This window comes from Phaethon aethereus, assembly GCF_964289735.1.
Source record: "Phaethon aethereus genome assembly, chromosome: 9".
Taxonomy (NCBI): domain Eukaryota; kingdom Metazoa; phylum Chordata; class Aves; order Phaethontiformes; family Phaethontidae; genus Phaethon; species Phaethon aethereus.
Genome location: NC_138585.1, coordinates 5,702,291 through 5,724,326, shown reverse-complemented (window position 1 = coordinate 5,724,326; position 22,036 = coordinate 5,702,291). Strand labels below are relative to the sequence as shown.

Sequence of the window (22,036 nt, the reverse complement as noted above, 5' to 3'; positions counted from 1 at the left end):
CTGCCGACGTTCACTTGGATGAGTTTCCCCCCTCCCAAGGGCACCAGCTCCCCACACCCTGTTGCGACAACATGCATCACACTATTCCTTCCTGGTCCAGCTTTGTGAGCTGAGGTGTGCCAAGGTCCCACCTAGCTAACCTTGAACTGCCCTGGAGTGGCTGGAGAGGAAAGCATCTGCTCTCCAGGGTTGAACCTCCGTTTTGGAAGGTGAGAGACACAGGGAGAAAAAAACTTTGTTTTGACCTAAAACCAAAACGTGTGATGGCTTGAAAGCCGTCCGTAGGGCTGAAATTACTCTACCGTTTTACAATAGGGCTGGCATGTGCTTGGCTGGCTTAAGACAAAACTGTTCCCTCACGCTGCCCTTCCCCTCGGGCAGCCTTGCCCTTCTTTGGTGCGGCAGCAGCCTCCAGGCAGGAACGGCTCTTGCCATTAGAAGGAGAAGCCAAAACCTCTCACACAATAATTCATTTACTAACACATTGAAAAAAAAACCCATCTGAGTGTGTTAATGTAGGGCTGTAGACACTTTCTCCACCAGCTGCTAACGACATTTCCCAATTTAGACGGAGCAGCAGCTTGTGCTGTACAAGCCCAGCCCTGGACGAGCAGGCTTACACACAGGCTTCTCCAGCAAACCGTTGCCCCCTCGGTTCCTATCAAATTCCCAAACCCATCTTTTCCCCGTTAAGGCTATCTATGCAAGCTATCCCAATGTGACCGGACTATATAAGTAATCCAAAACTTAAGTGATGGCCAGGAAAAATTAATGGGAAAACCCAACTTTTAGGTCAGCATGCGCAATAGCAAATGGAAAATGCAGTGGCTGAGCTGAGAGCTCCCCATGCCCTTAGGGATAGCGATGTGGTAGCCGGACTTCATTTCTGAAGAGACTGCAGCAAGCCAACTAGGATTCAAAGCAGCTGGTAAGCATGATTTTTTTTCCCCCCCCTCTTACTAAATTCAGGATTTTCTCTTCTTTTGGGCTGAATCGGACAGACAGACTTTTCTATTCACAAGAAGTTTCTTTTCTTAGAGTTATTCTCAGAATAGTCAGTGAGTATTTTAAACCAAGAATAGCCGATCTCCCTTAGATTTATACTCCCGTTTTTGGAAACACTATTTAGAGATCAAAACTCCTAAATCAAAAGTAGTCATAGGAACAACAGTGAAAAACCACATGTAACAGAGTGTACTGCACTGGCACCTTTCGATTCACCTCTTTCCTCGAAGACTCCTGGGAAGATTGGGTTCATCCCAAATCTCCCTGAGTCGTATCAGCTCCTTGCTAGAAACCTGCACCACCCAGATTTAAGGTGTGAGCCCCCTCGAGCAAGTCACCACTGGAACGTCAGCAAAAACCTATGCTACAAGTAATTACAATAAAAAAAAAAAAAAACATCAGCACAAGCCAAGCTCCTGGTTAATACCTGAAAATACTGGAGTTGGAAAACAGGTGGATTTTTTTGTTGTTCCGTGCAGAGGTGTGGGTTTTTAAAAAGATAAATAAATATATAACATTTATATATTGTTACGTGAAATTTAAATCTTGAATCATGGTCTGAGTCCCTCTGTAGCACTTATGAATGGCATTGTTCTTATGGATGACATGCAGATTTCTGCTGATAAATGAATAAGCTTCACATTGCATCGCATATGAGCTTTTAATACAGTAGCTGCCAAGGGAATAACTGAAAGCCACCAAGAGTACTTTGTTCTTCTATTACTTGTCTGAAAGGTACAACTGACATTCAAATATAGCAGATTATTTCATGTTACACTGCTGAACATCAGGTGGAAAGACAAAAAGAAATGGGAAAGGTATAGTGAAAGGGCACCATACCTAAACCAGAGTTTAAACTCAGAAGGCATAGCTTAAAACTTTCCCTTTGTAAGACATACTTCTGCCAAAGAACGGCTTCGTTTCTCAAGCGAGCAAACCGCTTGTTGGTTGAGCCAAACTGTGGCAACAGAAGTCGTTTTCTATTTGCATACGGCAAGACTTTCCTCGTGAGAAAGGAGAACGCCCGGTTGTGTCAGGGAACCGCGGTGAAGGGCCGCCCGGGGCTGCCGTGGGGCGGGCATCGCTCCGAGCCCTTCGGAGCGACCTAGACAGGCGTCTGCCGGGAGAGCTCCCCGCAGCGAAGGGTGGGTTGCCCAGCCCGGCAGGGCGGGCACGGTTTTAGGAGTTCCCTGATTTTATGCAATAGGTGCTGCTCGCTGAAGTCACTAAGCAGAGCTTTGAAGTTTTCTTCAAAGCCCCCCCAATATCCTGCAAAAACTGAAATCACGGTAACCTCTTTGTTATTTAGCTACCTTTGAAGCAATTAAGTGAGAGCTAGTAAGATATTATTTAAAATATGAAATTGAAATAGCTTGCCTAGGAAAATCAACCCTGCAAAGGACCTTCTCTGAAACACTATTTTTCTTGGAAATTACAGAGCTAAGGGACTCTGTTGGCCATGCTGTTACTTATTTTTTATTGCCTGTTATGGCACTTACCATCCTCATAAGAGGCTACCTTTATTGTTCCAGGGTGTAATCTCTGCCTGGGGAGCAGCATCACACAATGGTCATTTTAAAATATCCGTTTCCTAAAAGCCTGACCCAAAGCCCACCGAGGTCCCACCGGTTTCTGGGAGCACCGAAACAAAGCCCCAGGCTGGCCATAGGGTGTCACCACCGACCTGGTTCTGGGGAGCTGCACTGATTGCTCTGACCAGCAAAGCAACTAGATTAAAGACTACAACCCTACAGCGCCTAAACGCTGTGCTGCTGATCTTCCTGTAACCCAAAACCATAATTCAGGTGGGAAAACCCAGTATCCTACTTTCATACAGTAGCTCAGAGGAGATGGAAAGCCCGGCTGTAGTTTCTGCTCACCGCAGACAGACTCAGGTTAGCGGGCCGTCGGCGCAGCCATGAGCTGAGCGGCTGGTTTAAAGGCTTCTGCGGTTTTAAGACAGGCTCTGCCAGACCCGTACCTCCCGTCAGCCGCTCGCTCGGCCGGGCAGAAGCTACAAGTGTATCGTAGCTGACCGAGCAGAGCTTTGTAAAGAAATCGGCCGCATCGGCGTCTGCCGTGCTCGAACCGGAGCTACGTCCGTGCCCGTGCAAAGCGCCCGCCAGCGCCAGGAGTAGCTCTGGCATTTGCTCCTCTCCGCGCTGGACGTGCTCCTGGGCTGAGGTCCATGCTACTCCCAGGAGCCCCATTCCGGCTTGGCTCATGGAGCTCACGCCAGCCCCATGCTGGATGCCGAGGGGCCCTTGGGGCAAGCAGAATTGCTTTCCTTCGGATGTGTTGATTCAAACTTTAGTCTTCTGGGCCTCTCTGTTATTCAAGGGTGAGGGTTTTCTTCACTACTTTTTTTTCCTATTAACCGTTAAAGCTAACAAAGCCATTGTCCACAGCAGGAACCAACGATGAGGTGCCCAGCAGGCTTCCTCCTCTGCTCACTGCTGCTGGTGGCCACCCATTGCACAGAGGCGGCCGCCCAGGAGGTCCAGCCCGACCCCAAAACGCCGTGTGCCAACTGGATGGGAGGAGCGCCCGGCTACCCCGGCCACAACGGGCTCCCTGGTCGGGACGGGAAAGATGGAAAAGATGGACTAAAGGGAGAGAAAGGAGAGGAAGGTTGGTGGGGAGCAGGGGGTATGTCGGTGCTGGAGCCCAGGGGCAGCCCCAGCCCTCAGGGCCAGCCCCGGCAGGTCTCACTCCTGGTAGGTCCATGTCCAACCTTTGTCCAGATGGCTTTTTTTAATATCTCCAGGGGTGGAGATTCCACAACCCAAGTCAAAGAGCTTGGCCTGGCAGTTGTTTTTCCAATTAATGATGTTTTTTTCAGACATGCTGCTCTCGGCAGCTCTGTGCACAGCAGGGCAGGGGGGAACGGGCTTTCCACGTGCTGACTCAGGTCATGGGGGGGGCGTTGAGGTCATCCAGCCTTTCCTCAGGGGACACCTCTTGCTCCCTGCTGACGAGCGGGTCCTCAAGCCACAGCCCCCTCTGCATTTCAGGTCGGTGGGTAGCGGCTGCCAGCACAGCATGAACATCTCCCTGTCCCCACTCTGTCCTCCAGGTGTGCAAGGCCCCAAAGGCGACCAAGGTGAAATAGGAGTCCCGGGGCGGGAAGGGCCAAGAGGATTTCCCGGATACTCAGGGCAGAAGGGGGAGAAGGGCGAAGGTGCCTTCATCTACCGCTCCGCCTTCAGCGTGGGGCTAACAGAGCGAGCCCCCCACCCCAACGTCCCCATCCGCTTCAGCAAGATCTTCTACAACGAGCAGAGCCACTATGATGCCAGCACCGGCAAGTTCCTCTGCAGCATCCCTGGCACGTACTACTTCGCCTACCACCTGACGGTCTACCTGTCGGACGTCAAGGTCAGCCTCTACAAGAAGGACAAGGCGGTGATCTTCACCTACGACCAGTTCCAGCAGAACAACGTTGACCAAGCGAGTGGTTCTGTCTTGCTGCACCTCAGCGCTGGGGACGAAGTTTGGCTTCAGGTGTACGGGGAGGGGGATAAAAATGGCGTCTACGCTGACAACATCAACGATTCCACTTTCATGGGCTTCCTCCTGTACCCAGACCTGGATGTCCATTAAAGCAAGGGGTGCTGCATGGGAGAAGATGAGGTGGCTTAAACCCGGACGGCGTTCTGGGGCACTGGCGCTATAGCTACACTGTATTTACCGGAAAATTGCCTTTTGCAGGGACAACTATTGCCAAGGGTGGACCCTATTACCTGAAAAATCAGTGAAGTTACACAAGTGACTTCCATGGGACCAAGAGTTCACTCCTACCTCTGCTCTTGCTCTCCTTGTGGAAACCTGGGCCCGAAGTCAACCACCATTCCTGCCACATCATGAAACAGTAACTCTCAAGATGGGCTAAACTTTTTTTTTTTAACATTTAAAACTGATAAGAGAAAAATCGGTTACATTTAAATATCACATTCTAAATTTCCTTTTTTAAAGTACCTAAATTAATTTAAACCAATGGAAAATGTTTCAGCCAGCATTTTAAAATTTGAGAAGACGGAGAAGACTATTCACAAAAGCCGTCCCTGCTCTTGTTTTCAGCTGGAACAGATGGCTCTGTTTTTTCCATCATAACCCCCTGTCTTATGAGGGCCTTTGACTTCCACCCATGGTTTGTTGTCTTCCTTCTTTAGCCCAGATCTTTGAATATATTCAGATTATTAACTTTCATTGATTTTAATCCTTTGATTTTTCTGTTGATATTTGCCTCTTATAGTCTGCTCTAATGTAGATAGCATGCTCATTTAGGGCAGGGATCTTCTCTTTTGATTTATCTGAAAAGCCTTATGAACAGCGGTGAAGGCTACACAACAAAAGCAGCCCACTGACCGCGTGGCTCTGGGGGTCCTGAGGTGGTCACAGATGTGTTGGCTGTACAGCTGTGACGCTCAGAAATGCCAGCAGCTCCCATGCAAACACCATGCCTGACCAGGGACCTCAGGGTGAGGGTGTCCCTTCCCAAGTCACTCACCTGGTGCTGGAGGCAATGGCACGAGTACTTGCTCAGTCCAGAGGCCACCAGCGTGGGGCACACGAGCAGCATCTTACAGTTTCCATCTGCAAGCTGGCAGGATCCTGCCCCATCTCGCCCCTGAATAGCTCCCAAGTACAGTCAGAGGTTGAGATCTAGCAACCGTGTTTCTACTTTTCCACACTGTAAAAGTGTCATAAGCAATGGTTGGCATGCCAGCTGGACAGAGCTTCAGGTGGTGGTGCAACCTCCCACATTGAGTGGGCTCCTGGGATGAACAGCCCCAGGACCTGCCCCAGCTCTTAGCAAGGTTACCTTAATTGGGGGAAGAATGTTAAAGCTGAGATTAGGAGCAATCCAATCAAATTGCTCTCCAAGGAGCTTCCTCGACTTTTAGCTAAAAGAGGATTTGATGGCTTCTCAGATATGTTCAAAGACGACTCCCATTAAGCTTCAGAACAAGCTGACACAGATCAGAGCTAGTGCACAAAACAGCATTAAGAGCTTCAACTGAAATTACTTCCAACAGCAGCAGCATTTTCTACGCTCCAGTAGAAATGGTAATTCCCACATTACAAATAACAACCACAACTCTCTCATTCAGAATGCTCCCACATTTTTGTATGCATTGTTGGGAAGGATTTGAAGAAAGGGACATTCACCTAGCCTCACCAGGCAGCCCAGGAGAAAAAAAATAAATTTATTTTTCCAGCAAGGCAGGGACACCCTCTTTTTGCTTTCCCAAGAAACTCCCTGCCCGCTAGCTTTCATCAAGGCTTCAGCACCTCACCACCTCACACTCTGTTGCCTCCTTTTTGGGTAAGATGAGCTCTGGTTTCCAGACCGTTTCCCCAAAACCACCGCGCCTGAATCCACCCTGACTGGCCAGCCGGAGAGAGGGGCTCCGCTGCTTCAGGAGGCTTCAAGCATACTGGATGTAGCAAGGGCCGAACTGATGCTCAGTCTGATCACGATGAATTCACAGAGCTGGGAAAAAACCTGCTCCTATTGTGTGAATTAATGGGAAGGGGGGAAAAAAAACCAAAACAAACCTAAAAAACTCATCCATAAACAAAAGGAGATTTAAAAATGCAGCAGTTACTGGATGAAATGGCGTAAGAGGCTTAAATTGAAAGGAGCAACTTGGAGCTTTTGCAGTGGGTTTTTTTCCCCAAATATTTTCACATTGATTTTCTGAAGGCAGGGAAAATTGAAATAACCAAACTGCTAAGAGGCATTTGGGATAAACACTAGGAGGAAATACTAACTTAAAGACTAGTTCCCAAGAGGCAGCCAAAACAAATTATTCCTTTCTTTGCTGCCACGCAGCAGGAGCAAATGTGCTTACAGTTTTATCCTCCATACCGGGACCCGGAGGCTTAGACACGGCTTTTCACACGGCCACGCACGCCTGATGCCGTGCGCTTTAGGCCAGGGCAGAGCCCAGGGTTTCTTACCACCCCTGCAACGGCCCCGCCGCCAGCATGACCCATATTGATGCAATTTCGACCCGGGCCAACGGCACCTCCCACCTCAAGCTACCATGGATGTAGCGCAAGCAACACGTCGCGCGTTAGAAACTTGGGCACTGGGGCCACGCTGGCCCTTATGAGAAAGTCTTGCTGAACCCCCCCCCGGCGATTTGCCTTCCACATCACCCCGTACCCCATCCGGGGTGCTCACAAGTGCAGTCGGACCTCGCGGCAGATGACCAGCACCTCGGGAGAGGCCCATGGGCACCGTGGGCTCCTGGTCAGCCTCCCGGCCACGGCGGCAGCAGGACGGCAGAGAGCTATGCGAAGGACCAAAACACGCTCCGCAGCAGAGACCCAGCCTGGAAGTCCTTGTCCCAAAGCCTGGCTCTGGTTTTGGTCCTGGGTCTTCCCCTGTCCCCGCTGTCACGGTGTGGGTGCTGTGTACCCAGAAGCGTCACCGCTTACTCACATATGAGCAGAATATGTCTTCTATGTATACACGCACAGCTTGTCGCAGGCCAAGAGATAACAAAGCTCCGCAAGAATGCTGTATATTAGTTTATAATGTCTTTTATCTCATTTAATCATTAAACACGTAACCTCTTTATCACCCTGTAAATGGCTTTTCCGAACTCCTCGGCGAGCGGCAGCCTCGCACGGGCTGTTTTATGAAGTCTTTCACCTCAAATCTGCGTGAGACTCTTGCTCTGCAGAACTCAGCTACAGAGACAGGCACGCCCCAGGAGCGGCAACCAGCCCCCTCCGGGCTCTCCCCTGGGGCAGAGGCTCACCCCCCAGCACAGCCATGGGGCAGGGCAGGAGGAGAAGCACCCCCCCCCCCCAGCAAACACACCCCTGCCCCACTGCAGCCGGGCCGAGCCCTAAAGCTGTACCTAGCACCTCCGTTCTTGCCTCCCGGGGCTGCGCAGCCCCTGCGGGTGGCTGTACGTGGGGTCTCAACGAGCCAAAAATGAGCTGAGGAGCTTCAAGAGCAGCAGCTGAACGTGGCCAGCAATTGCCATGGCTGACTGCGAGCCCCTGGGGAGACCTCGTAGCCCAGGAACCACCCGAATCCCTGCACGTGGTATAGATATCAACTCGCCACCTCTCTGGCTCTGCTGTGCCAGGGCACGCGGCCAGGCTGACGGCGGCAGCCCCAGGGCAGGGAGCTGCAGGGCACCACGCCAGCCCGGCGCCGAGCGAGGGCTCAGGAGGGTGAGGAGGTCCTGGGGGCTGAGCTCAGGGGTGTCCCTGATGAATCCATCCTTTTTCCACTACTGAGTTGTTGTGGTTCTACTCTCCCTCCACGCTTCATAAAACCTGTGGGATGGGAACACTTGGCCCAAATGGGCACGTATCCAAGGCCTGGGCTGGCTCCGAGGATTGCACAGCGCGTTGAACATACGATTATCTTGTAACGAAGAAGCCAAGAATGACACTGGCATGCTGGAAGGGCACTGAATGACCTGCCCTCCAACAAATTTAAATGGTTTGGGGTGGTTGTTTTTTGGGGTTTGGTTCCCCCCCCCCCCAGTTTGGGAACCCTGACAATAGACGCCAAGTACAAAGCTAGGTCTCACCACTGCCACCCTAGCTGTGGCTGGTTTCAATGGCGGGTTCTCCCTTTAGAAACGAATGTGCTGCTGCAGGCACACAAATGGGATGCCTCTGGGCAAAAACATTGCCAGCAGCTCCTATTAGATAGCAACCAAAATGATGGAGACACCAAGAACGAGGCCTCGTTTGCCGCTTTGTAATTAGGGCAGGTTATAAAGAGAGCACTCGGCTCACTCGATCTTGACAGCTGTGTTTGACTCTCCCTTCCCTGTAGTGCTGCTCAGAGGAAGCCAGCAGGAAGGCAGCACGCTCTGCTGAAGGCGCAAAGCAAGAACCCCCCCAATGAGAGATTCAAGTCACTGCACTAACACGCAGGGAGAGAGAACGCGGCTGCAGCTGGAGAGACTGGCCAGTCCCACCCAGCAGGGAAGCCATCTGTGAAAGCATCATGGCCCTTTTAAACGCAATTGTAGGCTGAGCCTGATTGTGCATCAACCCCATGTGATCACTTGTGCCCATAATTAATTGGAATACAAATAGCAGCTGCACTAAACCATGCAGAGCTACAAGAAAGATAAATTGCTTGCAGGACTCCTGTCGTATTTATTTGTGAAGTATAAAACTCACTAGAGGCTTTTCAGCACGGAAGAAGGCAGAGGGATTAGGATGAATCCCTTCATTTAGCTAATCAGCCTTTGTACTTCCATGCGGGAAATGCCCTCAGATTTAAAAGTTTACCCTTTCAAATACTCCGAAGGAAATGAATCCTGAGCATACCCAGGCTGGGAGCGAGGCTGCCATGTGTTTTTACGACGTTTGTGCTAGATGTAGGTACATGATGAAAAGACAGTCTGCCACAGGATTGTAAATCAGCAAACCCCACTCTCATCCCATCCTTAGACTCATCCCAGGACACCAGCCCAGCTTAACACCATCACTCTTTGAGGACAGCTGTGTGACCTCCTTACACGCAGGTGCAGTTTGTTACTCGCCAGCCACTTCAAGGGGAAGGAAAGGTTTGCTCCCAATGAAAGGGAAACATTAAACATTGATACCTATTCCTTCTTCTGTGGCACATCAAAGGATTCCCACCCACAAGGAAATCTGCGGAATCCCTCCCATAAAGCTTTATGGAGAGGCATCAGGGAGGGAGGCAGAGCAGGAGATCCCACTTGAAGTCCCTCTCCAAATCCCTTAGAGTCAGGCAGGGAAGAACGAGGGGTGTGAACCACCACACTCCTTCACACCCAGCTCCCTCCACCACAGTGCTCTGCCCAAAGGCGTCAGGGCAGCACAGCTTCTCCACTGCCTCGACAGGGATTTCCAGAGAAGCCATTCTAGTCCCATAACATGTTTTGGGAAGTGTTTTAAAGCCAAGGTGGATCTCTCATCCGGGACAAGGTAAAAGACAGAAGGGGGATTCTCACACCACGGTACCTGTATCACAGCGATGCAGAACCTGCTCCAAAGGAGACCAGAAGACCACAGAAGCACGCTGCTCAGCCAGCTTTGCTGGGAACCGGGAGCAGGGGCACACAGAAGGCTCTCGGGCAGGATGGAGAGTCACTATCCGATGACAGGAGTCCACACTGCAAGTGTCCTCGCAGAGACATCCTCAGCTGGGCCAGGGGACTCAGACTCCTGTCCAGGAATGCTTTGTCCCATTCCCTTGTTGATGCCTATTCCCTTGCTCAGTCACTCACCTTGTACATGACTTTCTCAGCTGTGTATCTGTTTATTCACAAAAACCATACAAACTAGGGTCTCTCCCCTCAAGAGGTTGCAAGTTGACATGAGTTCACACAGGACTATACAAGGCTTGTATATACCATTCACACCTACAGACCAGGTGCTGTGAACACAGCTGAAGTTAGAGCTGACTGGAAACTTGCTACGTGCAAACTGACTTTTCCATAACAAAAAAGTATTCACCAAAAAGGCCCTATTTGCCAGTTTTAAAAGCTTTAGAAGGTACTGCTCCTCTCTCCCTCTGCTCTGAAGTCCCTGTAGTAGCTTGGGAAAAAGCTTGTAATTTGGATTAGATTCTGACCCTGCTGCTTGGCCCAGGCCAACTGGAGCAAACAAAAGGCAAACTAAAAAAATAATCTGGAAGTATAAAGATGGAAGCAAATCCTTGTCCTTAAAGCTACTCCTGCTGCCAAGGACTGACTTGCATTGTGCTAGTGCTTTTCCAAGAGCCCTGACGTGACACTCGCATTCCAGCCCCATCTCCGAGAGGGCTGCACTGTCATCTGCCCAGCATGTTTTCATGTGCTGAACAACTGCACATTGAGGGCAGGAAGATGCCTGCCAGCTGCCCAACACCCTGGGGAAGCAGGAAGAGCTCAACTTACTCATCTAAATGAATTCCTCCTTTATTCAGAAGAGTACCTTCCACTTCAATTATTGAATTAAAACATTGAAATGAAAACCCTTTATTTTCATTACCTGGGAGTTAACTAAGAACCCCCCAAAACCCCAGAAGAGCTAACAAAGACCCACTACTACCACAGTACATCTGAGTTCACCTGTTCTCGCTCACATGAAGAACAGTGGGGCACTGGGTTCTCCTGCTAAGCCGGTAGCCACCTCAGAGAAGGAACTGCAGAAATATTGTGCACAGATGACAGCCAGCTTCCCTTGGCATGGTTCTCTCCCTCACAATGACTTGTTTGTTTTCAGCTCAAAATAGATTGCACATTCTTCATTCCCAAGAACATACTGTGACAGCTAGCAGTTTCCCGCAAACAGAGAATTGGCCTTGTGAGAATACGGAAGGGAACGGGCTGATATTTAAGTGTTTTGAAGCCATTCCTTTTCATCTGTGCTGCACAACAGCCTGCGCCCCTTCTACAGCATTTTAGCACTCGGGACCTCATCCTGCCAAGAGTCAGGCAGAAGGTCAGCTTTAGACATTGCCAGCTGTCCCACTTAAGTCAGTGGGACAATTCATGATCTTAACTTCAGTACCGCCATAAAAATGTTCAGACTAGAGCTTTTATGTGGACATTGAAATACCGCGCAGTACCCAGCAGCTTATAAAGTAACATACATTAGCCTAAACATCTGCAAAATGCTGCTAGAACAGGCTCGTTCTCACTCGGAAACACCTATGATGAGTGGTGTCAACCTCCACAAAAGGTACTGGAATCAAAGCTCAGTAAATAAAATGGCCAAGGCAGGCAAAAATCTTTTTTTTTTTTATTAGAGGTTTTGACATCTTGCAATTATTTCCTGACAACAGGCTGATTGCCTGCAGACTAATTAGACAGAAAGGCTTGAAAAACAGTAACACAGAAACAATTTAAAGCTGAAGGGCATTTTGTTCTTCAGACTGGCCATTCCATATTTATACTGTCCCAAAAGGGACCCAAACAAAGTACAGTTCCTGATGAAAGTTCTTACACATTGACAGCCCTCTTCAGAAAGAGGAAGCTAGCTGAGCCCAGAGAGTTGTGGTGAACGGCGTTAAATCCGGCTGGCGGCCGGTCACAAGCGGTGTTCCCCAGGGCTTGGTTCTGGGGCCGGTCTTGTTCAATATCTCTATTGATGATCTGGATGAGGGAATTGAGTGCTCCCTCAGTAAGTTTGCAGATGACACCAAGCTGGGTGGGAGTGTTGATCTGCTGGAGGGTAGGAGGGCTCTGCAGAGGGATCTGGACAGGCTGGATCGATGAGCAGAGGCCAACTGCATGAGGTTTAATAAGGCTAAGTGCAGGGTCCTGCACTTCGGCCACAACCACCCCATACAATGCTACAGGCTTGGGGAGGAGTGGCTGGAGAGCTGCCCGGCGGAGAAGGACCTGGGGGTGCTGGTTGATGGCCGGCTGAACATGAGCCGGCAGTGTGCCCAGGTGGCCAAGAAGGCCAACAGCGTCTTGGCCTGTATAAGAAATAGTGTGGCCAGCAGGAGTAGGGAAGTGATCATGCCCCTGTACTCGGCACTGGTGAGGCCACACCATGAATACTGTGTTCAGTTTTGGGCCCCTCACTACAAGAAGGATGTTGAGGTGCTGGAGCATGTCCAGAGAAGGGCAACGAAGATGGTGAGGGGTCTGGAGCACAAGTCTCATGAGGAGCAGCTGAGGGACCTGGGGTTGTTTAGTCTGGAGAAGAGGAGGCTAAGGGGAGACCTTATCGCTCTCTACAATACCTGAAAGGAGGTTGTGGCGACGAGGGTGTTGGTCTCTTCTCCCAAGTAACTAGTGATAGGGCAAGAGGAAATGGCCTCAAGTTGTGCCAGAGGAGGTTTAGATTGGATATTAGGAAAAATTTCTTCACTGAGAGGGTGGTCAGGCGTTGGAACAGGCTGCCCAGGGAGGTGGTGGAGTCACCATCTCTGGAAGTGTTCAAAAAACGTGTGGATGTGGCGCTTCAGGACATGGTTTAGGGGACATGGTAGCGCTGGATTAATGGTTGGACTTGATGATCTTGAAGGTCCTTTCCAACCTAGTGATTCTGTGATTCTATATGCACACTCCTCACCCAGTCTCACTGCGAAGGAGAGAACTTCATACTCCAAACAGCTGCAACAACACGTACCCTCAGTACCATCCTGTTCCAACTCTGAAGAACATTCCTGTTCATTTCACTTAATCCTCAGAGAACAAACGCACAGCTGTTATCGGATTTAAGTGCAAGCTTAGCACCTGGGAAGCAAAATCAAAGAACCACCTAGTCCTCCACCAGTAGCTACAGCCAAAGTGGCATCAGCTGCACACCGAACGTTCATGAAATTGAGCAGCTTTCTTCATATGGAATTTTACTAATCCAAACGCTTTTACACATGGCACCAAGTAGGTTCCTTCCCTACAGACAGGCATACCATACTTCCCAGGTGCCAACAGTACTATTTAAGCTGCTTTTTAACATGAAGTATTGAGATTGTGGAAAGCTTCACAAAAAGGAGTTAGCCATACCTACCTTGAAGGGGTAGCTATAGCCTACCCAGGATGAAAACTCTTGAGGCTGTGCTGGACACATGAGCATTATTTGCCCTCTAGCCAGTTTCATGAGGATAGGTTCCATGTTTTGATCAAGCAAGATGACATTATGAAACTAGAACTACCCACGATTAGCACCTTCAAACCAATGTTTCACTGAGGTTTTGAACATCTCTAAAAAGAAGGTGGTTCTAGAACACCAGTCATACCGAAGAGCAACTATTCAAGATGGATTTGTATCATAGAATATACTCCTGCTGCTGTGATCAAACTTAAGGCAGGCAAATGAAAAACAAAGGAGAAATCTCTATAAAACAAGGACAAGGAAGTACTCCAAGGTGACCATCTTGAGGAATCTGGGCATCGGCAAAAGAAAGTAGCTAAGAGAGCACAGGCAGCAAGGGTTGCTTCTTAAGTCTATTTCATATTTTGTACCTGCCTAGAACGCAGCCTCCACTTACCAGCAGCAGCTCATTTCTCAAAATCCCTTTTGGAGAAAGCACAGCACCAAAGCTAGGAACAGTTCAAATGCAGTTGCTCCCACTCAGTCAAAATGTCTCCATTGGTTTCAAGGAGGAAAGCCTGAAACCCCTGCCTCTAAGCAAAGCGAGCACTAAAAGGAAAAAGGGGACTGCCTCAGCAAGACTGTTGCTTCAGGGACACACTGTAATGTCAGACACTGAGCAGAGTAAATGTCGGAATGCTGATTTAACATACACTGCATGATGAAACAGAGGATGTCGAGAAATCCACAGGAACACAACAGACACCCAAATCCTACTGGTTTTGTTGTGCTTACCTCATTAAGCTCAGGGACCAGCATACTTTTACTCCTACATTTAAGATTTCCTTTAAGGCAAACCCAAGAAAAAACACATGTGAAAGAAGCATGAGAGGCAAGGGTTTCATTCCAGGTGAAACTGAAGGAGTGCGAAGTCTTTAGAGAAAGACCAGTCACAGTATTATTTTTGCGATCCGTTTATAGAATACAGACTGCACTTAGGATTAAACTCTTGACTCTGAAATAACATACTAAAAACTCACCTGTTCCTTTCATTCTGAGATTCACTTTGGTCACTGAAAGGTGCAAAATCAAACGTTTCTAAAAACATTCTGAAAACTTGTCCCAAAATCTGAATTAATAGCTAACAGACTGATTCATATAGACTATACATGTAAGTATGAATAATTACATTATCTGCTACAGGGGAAAAGAATCCTAAAATTATTTTCTTCCTATAGAGTCCAATTTCAAGAATTACATTAGATTTTTAAATCCAAGCATTCCCAGGGCCAGAACGTTTCTCTGCTTAAAATATCAAGATAACATTACTGCTTTTATTCCTGTGCTTCCTAGATCAAAAGGTAAATACTGATGATAGTTGATTATCTATTTTGAAATGGAGTACAACACACGCTCTTCTTGGTGCAACTGGCAAATGACAGTCACACTATTCAGAACAAGCAACCATCTTAGCCCTAGATAACCTGATATTGTAGGACGAACAAAACTTTTCTAGGCACCAAAATGCCCTGCATCTTTATATAATATCCAAAAGTAACAGTGAATGATTTAATTAAAAAAATCATTCTCTAAAGGGAGCTCAGAACACAGCAATATCTACTTTCAAAGTACATCCCAAAGAGAGGTTGGGTTTTTTTTAGCATTTTATTGAATGAGTACATCAGCAAGTAAAATTTTTAAGAAAAATCTACACACAGTTTCCTAGAAATAACAGTCCACAATTCCCTCAGTTATTTTTAACCATCTGGTTTTCATATTTCCCAAGCAGCTTATACAGGTTTTTCCCCCCGTCTGTTATTTTCCTGGTTTTATTATTTTAATAAATAATGGACACCACAGGCGATCCTAGAGAAAAATGCACATCTCAGCACTGCATAGCTGGACAACTAAGTTCACTGGATGTCATCATCATCAAAGAGATCTTCAAAATCTAGTCAGAAAAATAAGATAAGGTAAAATTAACCTTAAAAATTTCAACTGTTACGTATGCACATCCTCAAGTACAGTTCTTCATTATTTGGATTAGAGACAGCAATAAAGGTGAATTAAGTGAATGAGGATTACTGCACCATCACTTACCAGAAATGTAACATCAGGGTGGGAAGAGACAGAGAAGAAAGGCAGGCAGACCCATGTATATGTTCTCTATCATACACAAATTAAACTGCTTCACTTGTACAACACAAGCTTTGCAATTAAATTAATGAGAGCAAAGTAAAGATTCAAAGGAGGTGCTTTTATAAATGCATTCAGTAGCAATCACATGCAGAGTGGATCAACCACGATTCCCAGACTCCAGAGAAAATACTAGCTTTGTGCATGTAGCAAGTCTCAGTCAGATGTAGGCACTCCTGCAGAATTCTGGTTTTAGGTCACGTATCCAGGCACACGCTTACAAATTTTGCATATTGACATTCGCATCTGTGATTTGCTGTTAAAAATCCCTTCCTTAGAAAACGCTTCATTGCTCTAAAGGCGCTAATAACATTTCTCAGAAAACTCATCTCACACTAGTGAAATGTGGCCAGCTAATCACAGCTGTTCTAGTCATCTTTGGGAACTACTCTTAACTACTCGGCTTTGTATCTTCTTTGTACTAACACTTTAATAACATAACTGAAACCAAGTCTTTATTCTTACAGAAGGCAACGTACAAGTACCATACAATAAACCGAGGATTAATCCTCATTTAGAAGAGTCCTAAACTACCAACAGACTATAATACCACAACTTCATGGTAGGACTTTATGGAAATACCTACTCCTGAATATACTGTCTCCAACAACGAGCTAGGTCACTCACAACTGTTGAGAGTATATTAAAGCTGAACTACTTTTTTCTCCTGTATTCTAAGTCTTGAGCAACATGAGAAGCTTACTTTATTTCAAAATTAATACCAGTTTGTGACATCAACACCGCCACAGCAACCAAATTTAGTAACATATCTTAAATTCACTGTTGAAATGTCTAAATAGACTCTTAAGAAGGATAAAAGAGTCACTTTAGTAACTGAATGTGAAGTGTTGTATGTTCTACCCCTAAGTGGCCTTAGGGGTATATTCTACCCCTAAAAACACACCTGTTCTCCTCTCTAAAAGCAGCTGTATATGCTTATATACATACAGTCGACTTTCAAATGCAGAAAACTTATAAAAACCAAAGTTTTACTTTGCTTTGGATACATATGCATGCATATTTTAAGAGATTAAAGAATTATCTATAAAGTCATAACACCCAGAGACAAGTCTGTAAGGTTCTGTCCACATTTTTATGTGTATTTGCACTGTTTAACATAAGTTACTTGTTATGCAAACAGATCAAGGCATTTTTCCTTGTAGTGATTAACATGTTAAATCGCCTAAAACCTCCAGGAGAGGAGAAACACGCATTCTGTCACTCCCACCTGCACCATTTAACACTGCAGCGCTCTTGTGACAGCACTCACTAGAAGTGTGGTTAGCGAGAGCTTTAGCGACTACCAGACACCAAAGACAAAAGACCGGAGAGAAACAAAGCGAGGTTTAGTTCTGATAACCTTCAGTTTCCAAAGTTGTTAGCGGGCAGGCCCAGGGCGTCACCATCCCCGCCGGGCGGGCGGGCGCCGCGGTGGCCCCTAACCCCCCACCCCCGCAGCGCGGCGGCCCTTACCGTTAAAGAAGTCGGCGTGCACCGCTTTCTCGTTAGCCGCCAGGTCCATCAGCAGCCCCGTGCTTCCCCCTGCCTGGGAAAGCAGGCGCTGAACGCCCCCGGGCCGCGGCCGGGCAGCACGGCCCGGCCCCGCCACGCCGAGGAGCCCCACCGCCCCCATCCCCGCAGCCAGCTCCCCCAACACGCCCTCACCTCATCGAGGTCCACGTAAGGGCCGGCTCCCTCAGGGAACATCTCGTCCACCGCCGGCTTCATGGCAGCTCCGCCGCTCGTAACGCCTACTTCCGCTATAAGGCCGGCCGGCGGGTCGCCGCTCTGCGCGCTTGGCGGTGTCTTCTCTCGCTCGTTGCTCCTGGGGGCGGGCCCCGCCGTTGCCATGGCGAGGGCTCCGCCATTTTGCTCACCCCGCCCTCTTCGCCATGGCAACGGCGGGGTGGGGCCCAGGCCTGAAGTGAGGAAAATGGCGTTCAGCTGCCCCCGGGGCTGCTGAGAGCGCCATTACCCTGCAAAGGCTGTGAATTATACTGGTGGTCCTTCCAGCCACCAAACTGGGTAGACTGGTATTTAACTACTATACACGCAGAGATCGGTTTCCTGAGTGAAGGCTTACCAGCGTTCTGTGTAAAAAAACTTTCCAAGACTGCGTGACAGAGTCAAGGAGTTTATTGATTTTGTGCAAAAGCGTGAACTGTGAAAAAGAAAATACTAATTTAAAGCATGATACGCTACATGTGGCTGCTATGGGTATCAATCAGCGGCTGAGGGGGCACTTCAGGTGCGTTTGCTGGCAGCCATGTACTTACTTAAACGTGACAGCACCAGCCTTATAGCAAAAACGAGGGAAGCGATTAGTGGTCGTGGTTGGGCACATTATAGCCAAGGTGACTCCCAAAAGGGAACTGGGCAAAGAAGGCTCTGGCCATTTCATCGATCCTGTCGTAGGCTCCCAGGGTCCGGAAATACTCCACATAGGACCAGAAATCGTTGGATGAGAAGGGCCAGTATGGCAAGGCTACAGACTCCTGGTAGAGATCTAAAAAAAAAATATATAAATATTGCAGATTACTATAATATGAAGCATTTTCATTGAAAGCTTGGGCCTGGGAGCCCACATGGTTTGGGATTGTAGGTTCCTTGGCAGGTTGTGGGCTCCTCTGGCAGGGGAGAGGCAGGCAGAGCCATTGAGCTCTCCATGTTCCCCCTCCGCAGAAGATGAAGCCTCTGCTTCCTTTCTGCTCCTGCGTCCTCTGCTCCGGTTGTACCAGGAATGATAGAGTAGGACAAGATGGAGGGCAGGAATGAAGGGACACTGTCAGCATTTGGGGCGATTCAAGAATTCATAGGTCAGGCTTTAATTTCTGGAAGGCTGATGCTTATATAAAAGAAATTGCAACTGAAAGCCATTTTTCTCCATTCTGCACCATTTCCTCTGCCCAATATAAAAATATAAGGAACAAGGTGCCACCATCTACGCTGTGCCCATGCAGCCGCCTGCTCTGCCCACAGGGTCCTGGCAGTAGAGCGAGAGGAAGGGGCCACACAGTTGCTCCCCTACCATCTCAGCACAAGGGCAGCCTGGTTAAACACAGCAGAAGACGGGGCACAGGTTCCACCTCAGGCTCCCAGGGACTGGGTCTGTGCTGCCCCAGCACTGCCTGGGACCACAGAGTTGTACCTGTTCTCAGCGGGCCATAGGAAACAGGCTAAGGAAATGGAGAGGAAAGGAAAGTTGGAAGATAGCTGCTGCATTTGTGCCTGCTCTAGGAATATCTGAAAAAACACAAAATACTCATTGAAACAAGATTTCAAATTCAGCAGAAGGAAAACAAAATCAATTCTGAAAATGCAGGAGCTGACCACTCTTGGGCCCAAATCTGGGCAAACACAGAGGCATATATAAAATGTCAACACTTGCTGAGACCGCATAGTTACAAATGTCCTTCTGTGCAGTAAAGCTAAACCCAGTATTTTGATATGATTTGATTTAAAGCCCATTTAAATAAATGGGAGCCATACTACTCACCAGACTCAGCTTGGGACCAGGGTCTTTAGGGGGAATTAAGAGCTTTCAACAATCCTATTGTCAGACCTTAATTTTGCGGAGTTAAGTTTGCAGCGTGCAGGCACAGATGGCATATAACAAATCAAATGAACCAGTCAAATGCTGTCTGCAGAGGAGAATTCACTGTTTATACCATCTGACCTTAGATTCACTTTGCAGTCTACTGCTTGGCCCAGTGTGAAAGAAAACCATAATTTTTGGTAATGAGAGCAACAGGATACCGCCTGAAGAAGGTTTTCTTTTTAGATTGACACACGCTGTCCTGACTGTCTAAGAGGTTGCTGCAGAAATATTTGCTATGCACAAATATAATAGTGCCCTTAAACTTGTGAAAACACAGGTGATGCATTCAAAAGATTTTAGAGCCATAAGGAAATATAATGGAGCATAGGGAAAAACGTTTTGAATTAAGAGTAATCATATTAGCCCTTATTCTGTATATGTATTTCTGCTTTCCATATCTGTTATAATACTCTCCCTGGATATTAGTATCTATGCGCTCGGGATGCTGCTGGCTGTCCTGCTGGTTGTACTAACTGAGATGTACACCAGCAATAGCAGTACCCGGTTATAGCAGATAGTTCTATGCAACTTCTTTTTCAGAAAGAATCCTGTCTGAAAACACCAAAGAGAGGTTACCTAATATAATCATCAGCAAGCCAGTGTAAACATCATTAGGATGTTGAGGGTTTTTTTAATTGAAGGCAAACACTAATCCGATGGGCTAATCATGCAAAGTGACAAGAACGACAGGTTAGCTGTGCTAAGGGCTTTATTCCAACATTTCTTTAATTGGATTTGTGCCAATTTGTAAGTTTTAAGATTTTTGTCATGGAAGTCAGTGTTTCTTGCCAATAACTAGGCATACATATAGTATTACTGTTCAGGACAGACAAAATTCTCAGATGTCTAGTATGTTTATAAGTCTAGTGCTTTCCAGTTATGATTTTGTACAACAGAGTTACTGACGACCATAACTCCTTTTCAAGACTGCAAATATATTAGGTCTATTATTAGACATGAATATGTCAGCTTTTAAGACATTTTAAAGACATGTCTAAAAATTCACTCTTCTTTTGCCACAAGAACTAGATGAAAGCACTTCCACAGCCTGCTGAGGTTAGTAAGCGTTCCTGCCAAAATCGCTGCTGGGAATCAGGTCTAGGAGTTACAAATGACTCTTCTAATTGTTAGTGATACAAAGGAAAGAAAAAGACATTGAGAATTACCATTTCCATCCTGGATCGATCGGGCATCTGTAAATAAAGAGGAAACTCATCAGTACCAACTCCCGCACAGAAGAACTTGCTGTTAATAAATGGTTTTCTGTGTAGCCAGAAGCTGACGAGTTCTTTAATGCACGTAAGACCCTCTGTATAGCCAAATGTTTTTTTGTTTCTTGAACAGCTGAGTAAGAAATTCCCCATTTGCTGTCGCACAGTGCTACAAACCTAATACTCTTAACTCACAGCCAGATCAGTTGCGATTAATACACAAGCAATATCTGATACTAAATAGAAGATACTGTATCAGTAAGAAAATATTTCTGGCTGCTTCAAAAAATAAACGAGAATAAATTCAACAGTAATCTTACCTGTTAGGATGTTCACCAGCATACAGAAGAAAAGTAAGCCAATAAATGTCATCTTTTCTGCCAGATAATGCTCGTGTTTCTGAAAAGTAATCTGTACAGCTGGGGATTATTACAAGAGATTAGTATTTATGCAAAGTCTATTATTTCTTCTTTTATTAGAAGAATCTCTTCCAAAACAGATTCTATTTATTAATTCAGGCATAACAAGATCTAATTACATTTCCTTACAGTTTCTAAACTGCAACACAGAGTATTAAAAGAACCACAGTCCTGAAGTGTGTACTGATATTTTGTTTTCAGGTGGCATAAATCCAAAAGGCTTCTCTGAACCCACATGAAATTAAGTGTCTTTGGAAATGTTTCATTTTGTGGTTAATATAATTTCACTTTAGAAATTACCTCTCTCTCTCCCCTTTTCTTCTTCTTGCAGTAGTAAATGTCTGTAGCTCCGAGTCAGCTACAAAACTCTGAAGGGATTTCTATTGCCGTAAAATAGCAGTGCTGTTTAAGGAAGGGTGGGAGGAAAAGGAGAGGAACGTCACCAAGTTACTACACCAATCTGATTTGTCGCCTTCAGGTAGAGGTATTTTAACTGCTCACATTTGCATTATATTTCAGCACTGTCCATGGAAGAGACAGTGGACAGTTTCTGAGAGGAAATCAGACTCAACTTTGGCAATAACACTTTTGTATATTGAAGACACAGCGAGAAAATCCAGAAGCAAATTCAGTGATTATTACCTTTGCTGCCCTCCTGATTTTCTTTCTTTCTTTCTTCCCCTTCAGAAAAATAGATTTTTAGAAATGTTATTTGAGCAAATTGCTAAGAGGATATTGAGTTCCCTCTCCAGTTGAGTCACAGAAGCCACAAACTCTTGACATTGATCTATGTTCTTCCTTGGGATCCTTAAAATCTAGATCTTAAAGTGTACATAGGCACCAAGTGCCCACTGAAATCACTTGGCTTACATTAAGCAAAGAAGTACGTCCCCAGTGACCTCAGCCATGGTGTGTGTACTGCAGCCTTCAGAGAGGGCCGATAAGGTGCATCAAAATGCACTTTCACATTATGCTGGTTTCCAGGAAAGATTCCTCTCCCAATGGCAAGCAGGTGCTTTGGGCTCCACCCCGTGCAGGTACTGAATGGATCCAGCACTTCAAAAAGCCTGGAGAGGAGAAGCAGCTTGGAGAATATTCAATCGACATGTAAATCTTCA

General features: G+C 46.9%; 3 protein-coding genes across 3 annotated transcripts; 1 reads left to right on the top strand and 2 right to left on the bottom strand.

Annotated features, from left to right (window-relative positions):
* Positions 1 to 812: 812 nt before the first annotated feature.
* ADIPOQ (adiponectin, C1Q and collagen domain containing) lies at positions 813 to 4,608 on the top strand (the record flags this gene model as incomplete). Its single annotated transcript, XM_082003325.1, has 3 exons — positions 813 to 928; positions 3,417 to 3,636; positions 4,082 to 4,608. The coding sequence occupies exons 2-3, from the start codon at positions 3,426 to 3,428 to the stop codon at positions 4,606 to 4,608; spliced, it is 738 nt and encodes a 245-aa protein (XP_081859451.1). The 5' UTR covers positions 813 to 928; positions 3,417 to 3,425.
* A 10,712-nt stretch (positions 4,609 to 15,320) lies between these two features.
* Positions 15,321 to 17,418, bottom strand: COPS9 (COP9 signalosome subunit 9; the record flags this gene model as incomplete). The annotated part of the gene is made up of 3 exons (XM_082003550.1): positions 15,321 to 15,445; positions 17,164 to 17,236; positions 17,356 to 17,418. 3 exons carry the CDS (start codon positions 17,416 to 17,418, stop codon positions 15,408 to 15,410), a joined length of 174 nt encoding a protein of 57 aa, XP_081859676.1. The 3' UTR covers positions 15,321 to 15,407.
* Positions 17,419 to 17,890: 472 nt separating this feature from the next.
* On the bottom strand, positions 17,891 to 20,871 carry OTOS (otospiralin; the record flags this gene model as incomplete). The annotated part of the gene is made up of 3 exons (XM_082003508.1): positions 17,891 to 18,196; positions 20,455 to 20,481; positions 20,820 to 20,871. The coding sequence occupies 3 exons, from the start codon at positions 20,869 to 20,871 to the stop codon at positions 18,012 to 18,014; spliced, it is 264 nt and encodes an 87-aa protein (XP_081859634.1). The 3' UTR covers positions 17,891 to 18,011.
* Between the last annotated feature and the right edge of the window lie 1,165 nt (positions 20,872 to 22,036).